Source organism: Artemia franciscana, unplaced genomic scaffold, assembly GCF_032884065.1.
Source record: "Artemia franciscana unplaced genomic scaffold, ASM3288406v1 Scaffold_2045, whole genome shotgun sequence".
NCBI lineage: Eukaryota > Metazoa > Arthropoda > Branchiopoda > Anostraca > Artemiidae > Artemia > Artemia franciscana.
The window spans coordinates 1-15,901 of NW_027063086.1; the positions used below are offsets into that span (position 1 = coordinate 1).

The following is a 15,901-nucleotide window of genomic DNA, read 5'->3' on the forward strand; positions in this document are numbered from 1 at the left end:
CTGACTTGTAAAGGACTGCCTGGTCTTGAATCTTGGTCAAAACAATATTGTTGATTTCGTGGACGTCTATATTTTTGGGTGCGAGAATCGCTCTTTCACTTAGCCATTTATTATTTTTATAATTTTTTAGAATATTCGGAAATACTTTTTCAATCAATTCATTTTTGGACGTCACTAAATTACAGAAATCAGCAGGTAGTTGTATACGTCCTGAAATTGAGTCTACTGGGAGATTTCCGTTTCCCATTGCCAGCAATTGATCTGAAAATGTTTGACCAGAGTCATCGTTTTGCAATCGGACACACATATTTGTAGTTAATTTTAATGTTTTTACGTGTGCCAATAAATTAGAATTTTTTCAGGCAAGCATTCATTTCGTCTGCAGGAGTTGATCTAGGTATTATAAGTAATGTTTGCCTGAAATCTCCCGCAAGCAATATTAAGGTGCTGCCAAAGGGTTTCGACTTCCCTCGCAAATCTTTCAAGCATTGATCCAGAGCCTCGAGCGATTTTTTGTGTGCCATTGTGCACTCATCCCAAATAATAAGTTTGCATTGCTGTAATACTTTACCCATCCCAGATGATTTGGAAATATTGCACGTGGGAGTTTCTGTAGAATGCAAGTTCAGAGGCAATTTCAAAGCGGAATGAGCAGTTCTTCCACCAGGCAGCAATGTTGCGGCTATTCCGGACGACGCAATTGCCAACGCTATATCATTTTTAGATCGAATTGATACCAGAATCAGTTTTATCACAAACGTTTTACCAGTGCCTCCTGTTTTGCCATTCCACTGAGTACATCCAGCATCGCACTGACCCAAACACTTCATGTTTTACAAGGTAGTTTATCAGTGATTTCAACTTTTACCGGAAGACACGTGCCGTAATGTCATGCCTATGAACCGCCGATTGTCCTTGAAGTAAAAGCTGCAGTATCTCGTCCCAAGATTGATTACATGTAAATGTAATAAATAAATCTGGACGACCATAGAGACGAACATACGCAATAGCATCTTGAGCATATTCATGCATATGACGGGGACTGCCAACATATGACGAAGGTAAAATTGTTAATCTTCCAACGTTTGTGGTATTACCGTCATTTATAACTGCATCTCGCAAATGAATGTATTGTTCAGAGCGGAGCTTGGTCTGATTCAGGCGGATATATAGCAAACGTTCTGATTCACTTTTAGCATACATATCAACCATAAATTGGTGAAACAATTCACGGCATTTTAAAATATAATTTTCTTCATCCTGCCGAATCATTAGTCTATAGGAATAATAATGCATTGCACTGCATTTCTTATTCATTTCTTTGTTAGTGGCTGGATTCATCAATTTAATATTAAAGTGATAGCCGTCGGCTCCATCCCAAAAAATGATAGGATATTGTAGGGCATCGTAGCATCGATGAGTTTCAGCAATTCTTAACAACTGAGCGTTTCGCTTATGTAGAATAATATCTCGAGGTAAAAACTGATCACCGACCATAACGATTGCCACTTCGTCGATAGTCGGAGCATTGTATCTACGCACATGTTGGCCAGGAGGCGTTTTGTCAGCGGAAATAACAATTTTATGAGTATCAGTAGGCATCAAATCGATGGCTGTTTTGAACAGACGCACTAACTTATTATTTTCGTGGAAAAGATGTTGCAATTGGGAAACGATTGTCCTTTCAACGTTGGGAGAAATTTCGCAACGTGCATTCAATTCAGAATTTCTATCACTGATGAAGTACAATTGTAAAAATTTATGATTCTCGCCTGAGAATGGTAGAAGGGACCCTGCTTTATGATAAATTTGCCCTTTTACTTTGAAAGTAGACATAAATTGATCTGGATTTTCGATTTGGGCTCCAAACGACGTCATTTGGAAACATGAGTTGTATTGTCTGATTTTTGACAAAAAACGCTTAGATTCTGACGTAGTTCCAGTAAGGAAAGTCTTCAATGGCTCTGGTGGTGCAGCCAAAAGAGGAAGTTTAACTTTTCCTGAGGCGCAACACATTCCCATTGTTTCACCATTGAATTTCAAGGCCTTGCAATAGGGACAAATTTTAGACATTGTCCCGATTTGAACACATCTACTCAAGCTATAATCATCGACTGGGTTGTACCTGAATGCCAGGCGATAACTTTCAGATTGATCTGATTCCTCGGCACGCTTTCTTTTCTTACTTTCTCTATTAGCAGCAAGCCTGTTTCCCTGCTGGTCTTTTGATTCCTCGGCACGCCTTCTTTTTTCACTTTCTCTTTTAGCAGCAAGTCTGCTTCTGCGTTGCTCTAGTAGTTCCTCGGCACGCCTTCTTTTTTCACTTTCTCTTTTAGCAGCAAGTCTGCTTCTGCGTTGCTCTGGTAGTTCCTCGGCATGCTTTCTGTTCTTTCTTTCTCTATCAGCCTCAAGCCTGTTTCCCTGCTGGTCTTTTGATTCCTCGGCACGCCTTCTTTTTTCACTTTCTCTTTTAGCAGCAAGTCTTCTTCTGCGTTGCTCTAGTAGTTCCTCGGCACGCCTTCTTTTTTCACTTTCTCTTTTAGCAGCAAGTCTGCTTTCGCGTTGCTCTGGTAGTTCCTCGGCACGCTTTCTTTTCTGACTTTCTCTATCAGCAGCAAATTTTTTGGCATAGACTCTTTGAGCATCTTCATCAGTCATTATAAACTTAAGCATTAATAGAATTCTACGCGAACATACGTCTTATATAACTTGAATGACGTCACGCCTTCAAAGCAAAAATGATGGCAACTAATTTCATGACGTCAGCCGAAACATGACGGCGAACATATGTCTTATATAACTTGAATGACGTCACCTTCAAAGCAAAACTGATGGCAACTAATTTCATGACGTCAGCCGAAACATGACGTCACCTGATCCATCCACAGATCCACACACAGACAACTTATTTTTATATATATACTAGCTGTTGGGGTGGCGCTTCGCGCCACCCCAACACCTAGTTGGTTGGGGCGCTTCGCGCCCCCCCCAAGCCCCCCCGCGCGCGTAAGTCGTTACGCGCCATAATAGTTACGCGCCATTGTAGTTGTGTCCCTATGTCCCACCTGTGAATATAGATATATATATATATATGGTTTTAACTACGTAAAACTTGCGAATATACAACATTCTTTGCTGTCCCATTGTCTTTGCATATAAATAGATTGTCAGGTTATCCCCCTGTTTCCCCCGGTGTCCCCGTTGTAGTTGTGTCCCTGTGTCCCGGTCGTCATTTATATTCCCTGTGTCCCGGGTCCCGGTCATCATTTGTATCCCGGTGTCCCGGTCTGTATATACATTCGTTTTTTAGTTTTGTTTTTCTCCTTTATTTTTTTCCTTTTTTTTTCTTTTTTAGCTTATTTAGATTTTTAGATTTTTTAGTTTTTTTTATTAGTTTTTAGTTTTTATTTCTTTTTAGTTTTTTTGTCCCGGTCGTCATTTATATCCCCCTGTTTCCCCCGGTGTCCCCGTTGTAGTTGTGTCCCTGTGTCCCGGTCGTTATTTATATTCCCTGTGTCCCGGTCGTCATTTGTATCCCGGTGTACCGGTCTGTATATACATTCGTTTTTTAGTTTTGTTTTTCTCCTTTATTTTTTTCCTTTTTTTTCTTTTTTAGTTTATTTAGATTTTTAGATTTTTTAGTTTTTTTATTAGTTTTTAGTTTTTTTTTCTTTTTAGTTTTTTTGTAGTTTTTACCTTCTTTTTAGTTTTGTTAATTTTTTTTTTTACTTGTGTCCTGGTCGTCATTTATACTCCCTGTGTCCCGGTGCTTTGTTGATTGCTAATCGAACATTCCTTTTGTCCTGGTCGCTTTCTCTTTGAGTGTCGTCATTTATTTTTTTCTTTTTTAGTTCTTTTAGTTTTTACCTTTTTTAGTTTTTTTTTAGTTTTTAGTTTTTTTAGTTTTTTACCTTTTTTTAGTTTTTTTAGTTTTTTAGCTTTTTTATTTTTTTATTAGTTTTTAGTTTTTTTGTAGTTTTTGCCTTTTTTTTTAGTTTTTTGTCCTGGTCGCTTTCTCTTTGAGTGTCGTCATTTATTAGTTTTTTCCTTTTTTTTTTTAGTTTTTTATTGGTTTTTACCTTTATTTTAGCTTATTTTTCAGTTTTTTCCTTTTTTTTAGTTTTTTTTTATTTTTTATTTTTTTTAGTTTTTTACCTTTTTTTAGTTTTTTTAGTTTTTTTAGTTTTTTAGCTTTTTACTTTTTTTATTAGTTTTTAGTTTTTTTTTGTAGTTTTTGCCTTTTTTTAGTTTTTTCAGTTTTTTTTTTAGTTTTTTATTGGTTTTTACCTTTATAGTTTTTTTAGTTTTTTAGCTTTTTTATTTTTTTTATTAGTTTTTAGTTTTTTTTGTAGTTTTTGCCTTTTTTTAGTTTTTTCAGTTTTGACGTCACCTAATCCAGTTTTTTCAGGTGACGTCACCTGACACATCCATCCACACATCCATCCATCCATCCATCCACAGACAACTTATTTTTATATATATAGAAGATATATATATATATATATATATATATATATATATATATATATATATATATATATATATATATATACTAGCTGTTGGGGTGGCGCTTCGCGCCACCCCAACACCTAGTTGGTGGGGGCGCTTCGCGCCCCCCCCAAGCCCCCCCGCGCGCGTAAGTCGTTACGCGCCATAATAGTTACGCGCCATTGTAGTTGTGTCCCTATGTCCCACCTGTGAATATAGATATATATATATATATATGGTTTTAACTACGTAAAACTTGCGAATATACAACATTCTTTGCTGTCCCATTGTCTTTGCATATAAATAGATTGTCAGGTTATCCCCCTGTTTCCCCCGGTGTCCCCGTTGTAGTTGTGTCCCTGTGTCCCGGTCGTTATTTATATTCCCTGTGTCCCGGTCGTCATTTGTATCCCGGTGTACCGGTCTGTATATACATTCGTTTTTTAGTTTTGTTTTTCTCCTTTATTTTTTTCCTTTTTTTTTCTTTTTTAGTTTATTTAGATTTTTAGATTTTTTAGTTTTTTTATTAGTTTTTAGTTTTTTTTTCTTTTTAGTTTTTTTGTAGTTTTTACCTTCTTTTTAGTTTTGTTAATTTTTTTTTTTACTTGTGTCCTGGTCGTCATTTATACTCCCTGTGTCCCGGTGCTTTGTTGATTGCTAATCGAACATTCCTTTTGTCCTGGTCGCTTTCTCTTTGAGTGTCGTCATTTATTTTTTTCTTTTTTAGTTCTTTTAGTTTTTACCTTTTTTAGTTTTTTTTTAGTTTTTAGTTTTTTTAGTTTTTTACCTTTTTTTAGTTTTTTTAGTTTTTTAGCTTTTTTATTTTTTTTATTAGTTTTTAGTTTTTTTGTAGTTTTTGCCTTTTTTTTTAGTTTTTTGTCCTGGTCGCTTTCTCTTTGAGTGTCGTCATTTATTAGTTTTTTCCTTTTTTTTTTAGTTTTTTATTGGTTTTTACCTTTATTTTAGCTTATTTTTCAGTTTTTTCCTTTTTTTTAGTTTTTTTTTATTTTTTATTTTTTTTAGTTTTTTACCTTTTTTTAGTTTTTTAGTTTTTTTAGTTTTTTAGCTTTTTTACTTTTTTTATTAGTTTTTAGTTTTTTTTTGTAGTTTTTGCCTTTTTTTAGTTTTTTCAGTTTTTTTTTTAGTTTTTTATTGGTTTTTACCTTTATAGTTTTTTTAGTTTTTTAGCTTTTTTATTTTTTTTATTAGTTTTTAGTTTTTTTTGTAGTTTTTGCCTTTTTTTAGTTTTTTCAGTTTTGACGTCACCTAATCCAGTTTTTTCAGGTGTCGTCACCTGACACATCCATCCACACATCCATCCATCCATCCATCCACAGACAACTTATTTTTATATATATAGATATATATATATATATATATATATATATAAATAAGTTGTCTGTCTGTCTGTGGGTCTGTGGATCTGTGGATCAGGTGACGTCATGTTTCGGCTGACGTCATGAAATTAGTTGCCGTCATTTTTGTTATGACGATGCTTAGTATATTGTAAAACACATTAATTTGGTTAATAATATAACATTTAAAACACCAAAATGAACATGCTGGAGTAGTCACTCGGTGAGAGAGGGTGTCAGAACGGAGAATGAAGGTCCCAGGTTCAAATCCTGGTTAGGCTAAAAAAGGTAAAAAACTAAAAACTAAAAAAAAACTGAAAAAACTAAAAAAAGGCAAAAACTACAAAGAAAACTAAAAACTAATAAAAAAATAAAAAAGCCGAAAAACTAAAAAAACTAAAGAAACTAAAAAAAGGAAAAAACTTAAAAAACTAAAAACTAAAAAAAAACTAAAAAAAAAGGAAAAATGAAAAATAGAAGAGAAAAAGAATACTAATAAGATTAAAAATAAAAATAAAAAAAAATAAAAAAGATAAAAAGGTAAAAAAAGGTAAAAACCAATAAAAACTAAAAGAAAAAAAGGTAAAAAACTAAAAAAAAAACCATCTAAAAAACTAAAAAAAACTAAAAAACGTAAAAACTAAAAGAACTAAAGAAGTAAAAAAAAACTAAAAAAAGGAAAAAACTGAAAAATAAGCAGGATATAAAACAGGGGGATATAAATGACGACCGGGACACCGGGACATAAGGAATATAAATGAATCAGAAAATACAACTCATGTTTCCAAATGACGTCGTTTGGAGCCCAAATTGAAAATCCAGATCAATTTATGTCTACTTTCAAAGTAAAAGGGCAAATTTATCATAGAGCAGGGTCTCTTCTACCATTCTCAGGCGAGAATCATAAATTTTTACAATTGTACTTCATCAGTGATAGAAATTCTGAATTGAATGCACGTTGCGAAATTTCTCCCAACATTGAAAGGACAATCGTTTCCCAATTGCAACATCTTTTCCACGAAAATAATAATTTAGTGCGTCTGTTCAAAACAGCCATCGATTTGATGCCTACTTATGCGCATAAAATTGTTATTTCCGCTGACAAAACGCCTCCTGGCCAACATGTGCGTAGATACAATGCTCCAACTATCGACGAATTGGCCATCGTTATGGTCGGTGATCAGTTTTTACCTCAAGATATTATTCTCAGGGTTTCCACCACACGTGCTACAACTAAAAATAGGCCTACCAATAATACTTTTAAGAAATATAAACCCACCAAAGTTTTGCTATGGCACTCGACCTGCCGTAAAAAAAACAATGGAAAACCTAATAGAGGCCACAATCTTGACAGGGCCTTTTGAGGGTGAGGCTGTTCTTATTCCTCGCATTCCCAAGATTCCAACGGATCTGCCTTTTCAACTTAAAAGATTGCAATTCCAGATTCGATTAGCATTTGCAATCACCATTAACAAAGCTCTAGGTCAATCATTAGAAAAATGTGGTATAGATCTTAATACTGATTGTTTTTCCCATTGACAATTGTACGTTGCATGTTCGAGGGTCGGTAAACCTGACAATCTATTTATATGCAGCGACAATTGGACAGCGAAGAATGTTGTATATTCGCAAGTTTTACGCAGTTTATTTGTATTTTATCTATCTATCTATCTATCTATCTATATAAAAACGAGTTGTATGTATGCATGTTTGTTTGTTTGTAAAAAACGCGTTAGCATATGATGTCATTATTAGTACATACGGCTTTGTATATGTAGAGACAATGGGAAAGCCAAGAATGTTGTATATTCGCAATTTTTACGTAGTTTAACTCCTGCAGACGAAATGAATGCTTGCCTAAAAAATTCTAATTTATAGGCACACGTAAAAATATTAAAATTAACTACAAATATGCGTGTCCGATTGCAAAACGATGACTCTGGTCAAACAGTAGACTCAATTTCAGGACGTATACAACCACCTGCTGATTTCTGTAATTTAGTGACGTCCAAAAATGAATTGATTGAAAAAGTATTTCCGAATATTCTAAAAAATTATAAAAATAATAAATGGCTAAGTGAAAGAGCGATTCTCGCACCCAAAAATATAGACGTCCACGAAATCAACAATATTGTTTTGAACAAGATTCGAGACCAGGCAGTCCTTTACAAGTCAGTCGACACAGTTTTGGAACCAAATGAAGTGGTTAATTATCCATCTGAATTTTTAAATTCCATAGATCCTTCAGGGTTTCCACCACACGTGCTATAACTAAAAATAGGCGTACCAATAATACTTTTAAGAAATATCAACCCACCAAAGCTTTGCAATGGCACCCGATATGCCGTAAAAAAAAAAACAATGGAAAACCTAATAGAGGCCACAATCTTGACAGGGCCTTATGAGGGTGAGGCTGTTCTTATTCCTCGCATTCCCATGATTCCAACGGATCTGCTTTTTCAATTTAAAAGATTGCAATTCCCAATTCGATTAGTATTTGCAATCACCATTAACAAAGCTCAAGGTCAATCATTAGAAAAATGTGGTATAGATCTTAATCCTGATTGTTTTTCCCATGGACAATTGTACGTTGCATGTTCGAGGGTCGGTAAACCTGACAATGTATTTATATGCAGCGACAATTGGACAGCGAAGAATGTTGTTTATTCGCAAGTTTTACGCAGTTAATTTGTATTGTATCTATCTATATAAAAACGAGTTATGTGGATGTATGTTTGTTTGTTTGTAAAAAGAGTGTTTGTATATGACGTCATTATTAGTACATACGGCTTTGCATATGCACAGACAATGGGAAAGCCAAGAATGTTGTTTATTCGCAATTTTTGCGTAGTTTGAAACACATATATAAATCTATCTATATTCACAGGTGGGACACAGGGACAAAACTACAATGGCGCATAACTAATATGGCGCGTAACGACTTACGCGCGCGGGGGGGCTTGGGGGGGGCGCGAAACGCCCCACCAACTAGGTGTTGGGGTGGCGCGAAGCGCCACCCCAACAGCTAGTATATATATATAAATAAGTTGTCTGTGTGTGTGTGATTCTGTCAGGTGACGTCATGTTTGTGTGTCGACTGACGTCATGTTTTGACTGACGAAATTACAGACTGGGACATCGGGACACAAATGACGACCGGGGACGACCGGGACACCGGCACATAGGGAATATAAATGACGACTTGGACACTCAAAGAGAAAGCGACCGGGACACAAGGAATGTTCGATTTGCAATCACCATCAACAAAGCACTAGGACACAAATGACGACCGGGACATATGTAAAAAAAAACTAAAAAACTAAAAAAAGGTAAAAACTGCAAAAAAACTAAAAAGAAAAGAAAATAAAAACTAATAAAAAAACTAAAAAACTAAAAAAAACTAAAAAAAACAAAAAAAATAAAAATAGGAAAAAAAAATGAAAAATAAAGGAGAAAAACAAAACTAAAAAAATAAAAATAAAAAAAAAACTAAAAAGAAAAAAAAACTAAAAAAACTGAAAAAAAGTAAAAACCAAAAAAAACTAAAAAGGAAAAAAGGGGAAAAACACAAAAATTTATTTCATCATATACCATTTCAAAAACGAATGTATATACAGACCGGGACACCGGGATATAAATGACGACCGGGACACAGGGAATATAAATGACGACCGGGACATAGGGACACAACTACAACGGGGACGCCGGGGGGCACAGGGGGATATATAAATGACGACGGGGACACAGGGAATGTTCGATTAGCAATCACCATCAACAAAGCTCAAGGGCAATCATTTTTTCGTTTTTTTCTTTTTCAGTTTTTAGTTTTTTATTAGTTTTTAGTTTTTCTTTTTAGTTTTTTTGCTGTTTTTACCTTTTTTAGTTTGTTTATTTTTTTCTTTTTTAGTTTTTTACATTTTTTAGTTTTTTTTAGTTTTTAGCTTTTTTAGTTTTTTTAGTAGTTTTTACCTGTTTTTTTAGTTTAACCCCCCCCCCGGACGCGTAAGTCGTTACGCGCCATATTAGTTACGCGCCATTGTAGTTGTGTCCCTGTGTCCCACCTGTGAATATAGATAAAAGAGAAAAGATTCCTCTTTTCTTTATAGATATATATGTTTTTAACTACGTAAGACTTGCGAATATACAACATTCTTCGATGTCCCATTGTCTGTGCATACAAATAGATTGTCAGGTTTACCAACTCTTGAACATGCAACATAAAATTGTCCATGGGAAAAACAATCTGTATTTAGATCTATACCTCATTATTCTAATGATTGCCCTTGAGCTTTGTTGATGGTGATTGCTAATCGAACATTCCCAGTATCCCGTTCGTCATTTGTGTCCCAGTGTCCCAGTCTGTAATTTCTCTTTGAGCGTCCCGTTCGTCATTTATATTCCCTGTGTCCCGGTCGTCATTTGTGTCCCGGTGTCCCGGTCTGTAATTTATCTTTGAGTGTCCCGGTTGTCATTTATATCTCCCGGTCATTATTTGTGTCCAAGTACCCCAGTCTGTAATTTCTCTTTGAGTTGTCCGGTCGTCATTTATATTCCCTGTGTCCCGGCTTTTAGTTTTCTTTTTCTCCTTTATTTTTCAGTTTTTTTTTCCTTTCTTTAGTTTTTTTTTCTTTTTCAGTTTTTTGTTTTTTTTTAGTTTTTATTTTTTTTTCTAGTTTTTACCTTTTTTTTAGTTTTTTTAGTTTTTTTTCTTTTCTATTTTTAGTTTTTTACCTTTTTTTGTTTTTTTTTTAGTTTTTTAGCTTTTTTAGTTTGTTTAGTATTTTCTTTTTAGTTTTTTTTGTAGTTTTTACCTTTTTTAGTTTTTTCTTCTTTTTATTAATGCTAAAGCCAAGGTTCAAACCTGGAGCGTCTCGGACCTAGAACCTGAAACATAACGCTTTACCAACTCAGCTACTTCGGCTTGAATACATTCGAATTGAGCAGCTTCCTCGGGTGTTGCAATTGTAGGTTCTTCAGTCATTTTACAATTAGAAATTTCTCTTTCAATCATCTTCTTACAATTAAAATTTGTCTTTGAACGATATTCTTAAATACCTGTGTCCTGGTCGTCATTTATATTCTCTTTGTCCCGGTATCCCAGTCTGTAAATTCTCTTTGAGTGTCCCGGTCGTCATTTATATTCCCTCTGTCCCGGTTGTCATTTGTGTCCCGGTCTGTAATTTCTTTTTGCGTGTTTTTTCTTTTTAGTTTTTTTTACTTTTTTACCTTTTTTCTTTTTTCAGTTTTCTTTTTCTTCTTTATTTTTCAGCGTCACTATGAAATACATATCGCGGAACCTTTGTTTTTTTTAACTAAAATTTGGTAGGCATTGATGACCTTATCATCATCGCTATCATTTTCAGTTTTGATATGTTTTGACTCTTGCTTGTCCAGGTGGATTTTCATATAACTGCGTGGTTTTGCGTTCTTTAGCCGCAAGCCTGTTTTCTTGCTGTTCTTATGATTCCTCAGTACGCTTTCTTTTCTTACTTTCTCTATCAGCCGCAAGTGTTTTGGAATAAACTCTTTGAGCAGCTTCCTCGGCTGTTGCCATTGTAGGTTCTTCAGTCATTTTACAATTAAACATTTTTCCGTCCACGATCTTCTTACAATTAAAAATTTGTCTTTAAACGATTTTCTTAAATACTTTTAGCCTTCTTTTTTCACTTTCTCTTTTAGCAGCAAGTCTGGTTTCGCGTTGCTCTTGTGATTCCTCGGCACGCTTTCTTTTCTTACTTTCTCTATCAGCAGCAAGTTTTTTGGCATAGACTCTTTGAGCAGCTTCCTCGGCTGTTGACATTGTAGGTTCTTCAGTCATTTTACAATTTAACATTTTTCTGTGAACGAATGTCTTAAATACCTTTAATGACGTCATCGTCATAATGACGACATAACGACCTGATGACATGACGTCACTCGACACACAGACAACTTATTTTTATATCTATAGATATAGATTTCAATTACGTTATTCATGGCATAAAACTGGGTCAAGCATTGATTAATGTATGTGTTATTTATCAACAGTACGTCATAAGTATAGTTTCATAAGTATAAAAAATTTGCCAAGCGGAAGACCCAAAATAACGAGAATTTACATTGGTTATGAATGATTATTCGTTGAAACAACAGTAAATTTTTATTCAGTCACCTTAACCATCAAACGTTACAAAACCAAGAAAACAGCCCAAAAAAACTATATTTCACAATTGCTTAAAATCCACAACCTGGACAATCAAATGAGACAAGAATAATCTGAGAAGCAAGAGCAAAGGCCATTAAAAAATGTTTGAAGAAATGAAAATTTATCAAAACCAAAAATATTTAACACTAGCAAATTTGGTATATAACCCAGTAAAAATCTTTAAAGATACCGTAGACTACACAAGAGTTAATTACAAATCATTGGAGTCTTTCAATGTTGTATGTGTTCACCATGGAGCCTTTTTTCCAGAGAAAAGAGCAAAAAAAGATAATTCGTTGATAGGTTACTGCTTGTTTGGCTGACACATGTTACCATCTCCACAATTTTCAAATGAATTGGTTTGCCTTTTTTAAGACATCAATCGCTCCCTACATAGCTCCACTAACGGAATTGAAACATAAACTCCTGTTTTGCTTCAGCTTCATTCAACGTAAACGGTGATCGAACCATCGATAATCGTTGTATTATTTGCTTCAGAAATCTGAAATTTTTTTTTGTTGATGTCAACCTCTGTGCACCTGTTTTTGATTACGATATGTTCCTTGTTTCATTATCTTATGTTAAATGACAACGTAGTTTCAAAGTTCTGCTTTCACCTGAAAATTAAAGAAGAGTATATAATGCTGTTCAAAAGGATGCATTGAATATTGCCAACGATAAATGTTTTACCTACATCTATATGCAATTCAAATTAATTCTGAATTCTTCGTACAACCTGCCTAAGACCAAATATATTGGATAATTTTCCAATATATTTACCAAACCGAGCGCGATGAACAGTGAATCCTCTGGTAGAACCTCCAACAGATTGACTAGTTCGGCATTGTGGAGTGACATGACAGGTGTAGCATAAGTGGGAGATGGTAAAGTCGGCAATGAAGGGGGGAAATTAATGTCAGGTCTTTCTTCTCAATCAATTGGACTATCTGTCTTGGCTTATTCTGCAATTAGCCATGACTTGATACCCACAACTATTAAATTTTAATTCAATTAATTCCTTTTTTTGCTTCAAAAATCTGGAAAAATTTTTGTTGATGTCAACCTCTGTGCATATAATTAATAATATAATTTAAGGGCCAATGAACTTTAATATACCTTTTTAGTTATTTTTTTTACTGATGGCATAATCAGCTAAGTATAAATTCATTTCAGGCCAAAGCGTGGAATTCGAGACTTCTTGCATAATTATGTTGAGGCAGAAGAATTAGGTCGAGCTGCAAATACAACCGCAAAAACATGTGGACTTCACTATCCTAAATGTCGGGCCTCCTTATTCGAAATTTTCAAAAACTGGAGCGAATCAGGAGATAAACATGGGTCTACTACTAGTATCGATAGAATGAAGGGTCCAAATGATAATGACGATGAAGATGTTGATTTTTATCCCGAAGATAGTTGCCTGGCAACAAATATCACCCTTTCACGAAGATGGCACGAATAGGGAAGACTTTTTCTTCCTCAATAAGCCCCTCACTTCCAGGTATCAGTAAAATTCAATTTACACAAACATATGGAAAAATAGCGATAGAAGTGTTACAGTTTTGTTGTTATTTTTGTCCGTTTTACCATAACATAAGTATTTTGTACCCTTTTTTGTAATGAAAATAAATCTTAGAAGACTCATTATACACTACAAATCAAACTGAAAAGGCTACCAAGAAATAAAATAAAGGCTGAAGAGTTTGGATAAAGAAACTAAACTCAGAATTAAGCCTCAACTTACGCACTAGCAAGCATACTTATTTTAAATGCTAGCATGAATCTAGATGATTAAGTTCAGCAAAAAATTAAAAATAAATTAAGTAAGCCAAATAGCATCTGTCTAATTATCTATTGGCATGCAAATTGTATTGGCTATTTCTTATGAATAATTTACTAATTACATTTATACAGAATATTTCTCGCAGGGTTAATTGAGAGATAAAGAACTGTTATGACCAAGAACTCCGCCTGTCATTGTCATGGATAATGCCAGCCTGTCCCAAGCCAGGATGAAGGAGGAGGGTTGGGCGACAGGTTTGCTACCTGTCCCTGTAAAAACGCCCCAGCAACGGAAACGTCGATAAATGCCTCGGATGAATTATCTTCCCCCCTGATAACGAACCCAGCACGCCCCCGGACACGATTATTGACTGCGAAACAACCAACAAAAATTGGCTTCTGGAACGTGAGAACTATGAGTCAGTTATCAAAAACTGAGCAAGTTCTCAGAGAGATGAAGCAATATAATATTGACATACTAGCCCTAAGTGAAATACGTTGGAAAGGTGTAGGCCAAGAAACAATAGATCATGGATATGTACTGTTATATAGCGGAGAGGACAACCATCATCAGGCAGGTGTAGGACTTATGATGTCCCCTGCAGCATACCGAACAATGCTGAAATGGACTCCAATAAACGAAAGGATCTTGTTTGCACGATTTGCTACAACACACACTAAGCTTTCTGTCATTGTATGCTACGCTCCTACCAATGAGGCGGATGATTATGTCAAAGATAGCTTCTACGAAACCTTGCAAGCTGTCACCAAAGACATCCCCAAACATGATGTTCTATGTGTTGTTGGTGATCTGAATGCCAAAGTAGGAGCCGATCGCAAGTACTGTCCGGAAGTCCAAGGACTGCATGGACTTGGCCAGATTAACGAAAATGGTGCATTACTAGTAGACTTCGCGCTAAGTAATGACCTTGTCGTTGGTGGGACACTCTTTGAGCATAAAAATGTGCACAAGTACACATGGACATCTCCAGACGGTTCAACGCGAAACCAGATTGACCATTTCCTGATCGCCAGAAGGTGGCTTACAAGCCTGTTGGACATGCGTGGGTATAGAGGAGCAGACGCCCAGTCGGATCACATGCTCATGATCGCCCACTTACAGATCAAACTACGTGCCCAAAAAAAGACACAGCAAGATCTGAAGAAACTGTATGACACGGACAAGCTACAGGATCAAAAAATCCGCAGAGATTTCTGTATCTCTGTATGGAACAAATTTGATGTCTTGCCTGTTGAGGCAAATGACTCAGAAAGTGTCGAAGAGAAATGGGAGAAAATAAAAAGTGCATACACGACGATTGCCGCAGAAAAGCTAGGTTTCCGAAAGAAACCAAAGGAAAGGTGGATCTCTGACATAACATGGAAACTGATTGACGAACGAAAGGCACTTAAGCAAGCCATGCTCATAGATACTACAAGGTGTTCAGAGCTGGCAACAAAACAATTATACAAAGAAAAAGATAAAGAGGTAAAAAAGAGTGCAAGAAAGGACAAGAGACAGTTCTCTTCACCAAAATATGGACCTTAGTGAAGGTCCCAAGAGATTGGAGCAGAGGCATTATAGTCAACCTCTTCAAAAAGGGAGACTTGATGAACTGCCATAACTGGAGAGGCATCAATCTTCTCCCTGTCTCATCCAAACTATTAGCCTTCATCATTTTGCAGCGTCTGCGGAAAGCACTAGACGCAACTCTATGAGAAGAGCAGCATGGTTTCAGGACTGGGAGATCCTGTTCTGATCTAATATTTGTACTGAGAATGCTTGTCGAAGAATCAAAAGAATGGAACAAGAAGCTCTACCTCCTATTCATTGACTTTGAAAAGGCATTTGACTCAGTTGACAGAGATTGCTTGTGGAGGGTTTTGAATACTACGACATTCCCGAGGAAATAGTAGATATGATTATAGCGCTTTGTGAAGAATCGGAATGTTGCGTAAAGACTGAAAACGGTACAACCAGATTTTTCAAGATCATGTCTGGTGTTCGTCAAGGATGTGTACTTTCCCCCATGCTCTTTATAATTATAATGGATTATGCCCTGAGATTCGCATCGGGCTACGGGGTAAAAGT

The 15,901-nt window shown here is 35.5% G+C and overlaps 1 protein-coding gene across 1 annotated transcript; it reads left to right on the forward strand.

Annotated features, from left to right (window-relative positions):
* Positions 1-14,224: 14,224 nt before the first annotated feature.
* On the forward strand, positions 14,225-15,358 carry LOC136042798 (craniofacial development protein 2-like). Its single transcript, XM_065727740.1, has one exon. It carries the CDS (start codon positions 14,225-14,227, stop codon positions 15,356-15,358), a length of 1,134 nt encoding a protein of 377 aa, XP_065583812.1.
* The last annotated feature ends 543 nt before the right edge of the window (positions 15,359-15,901 follow it).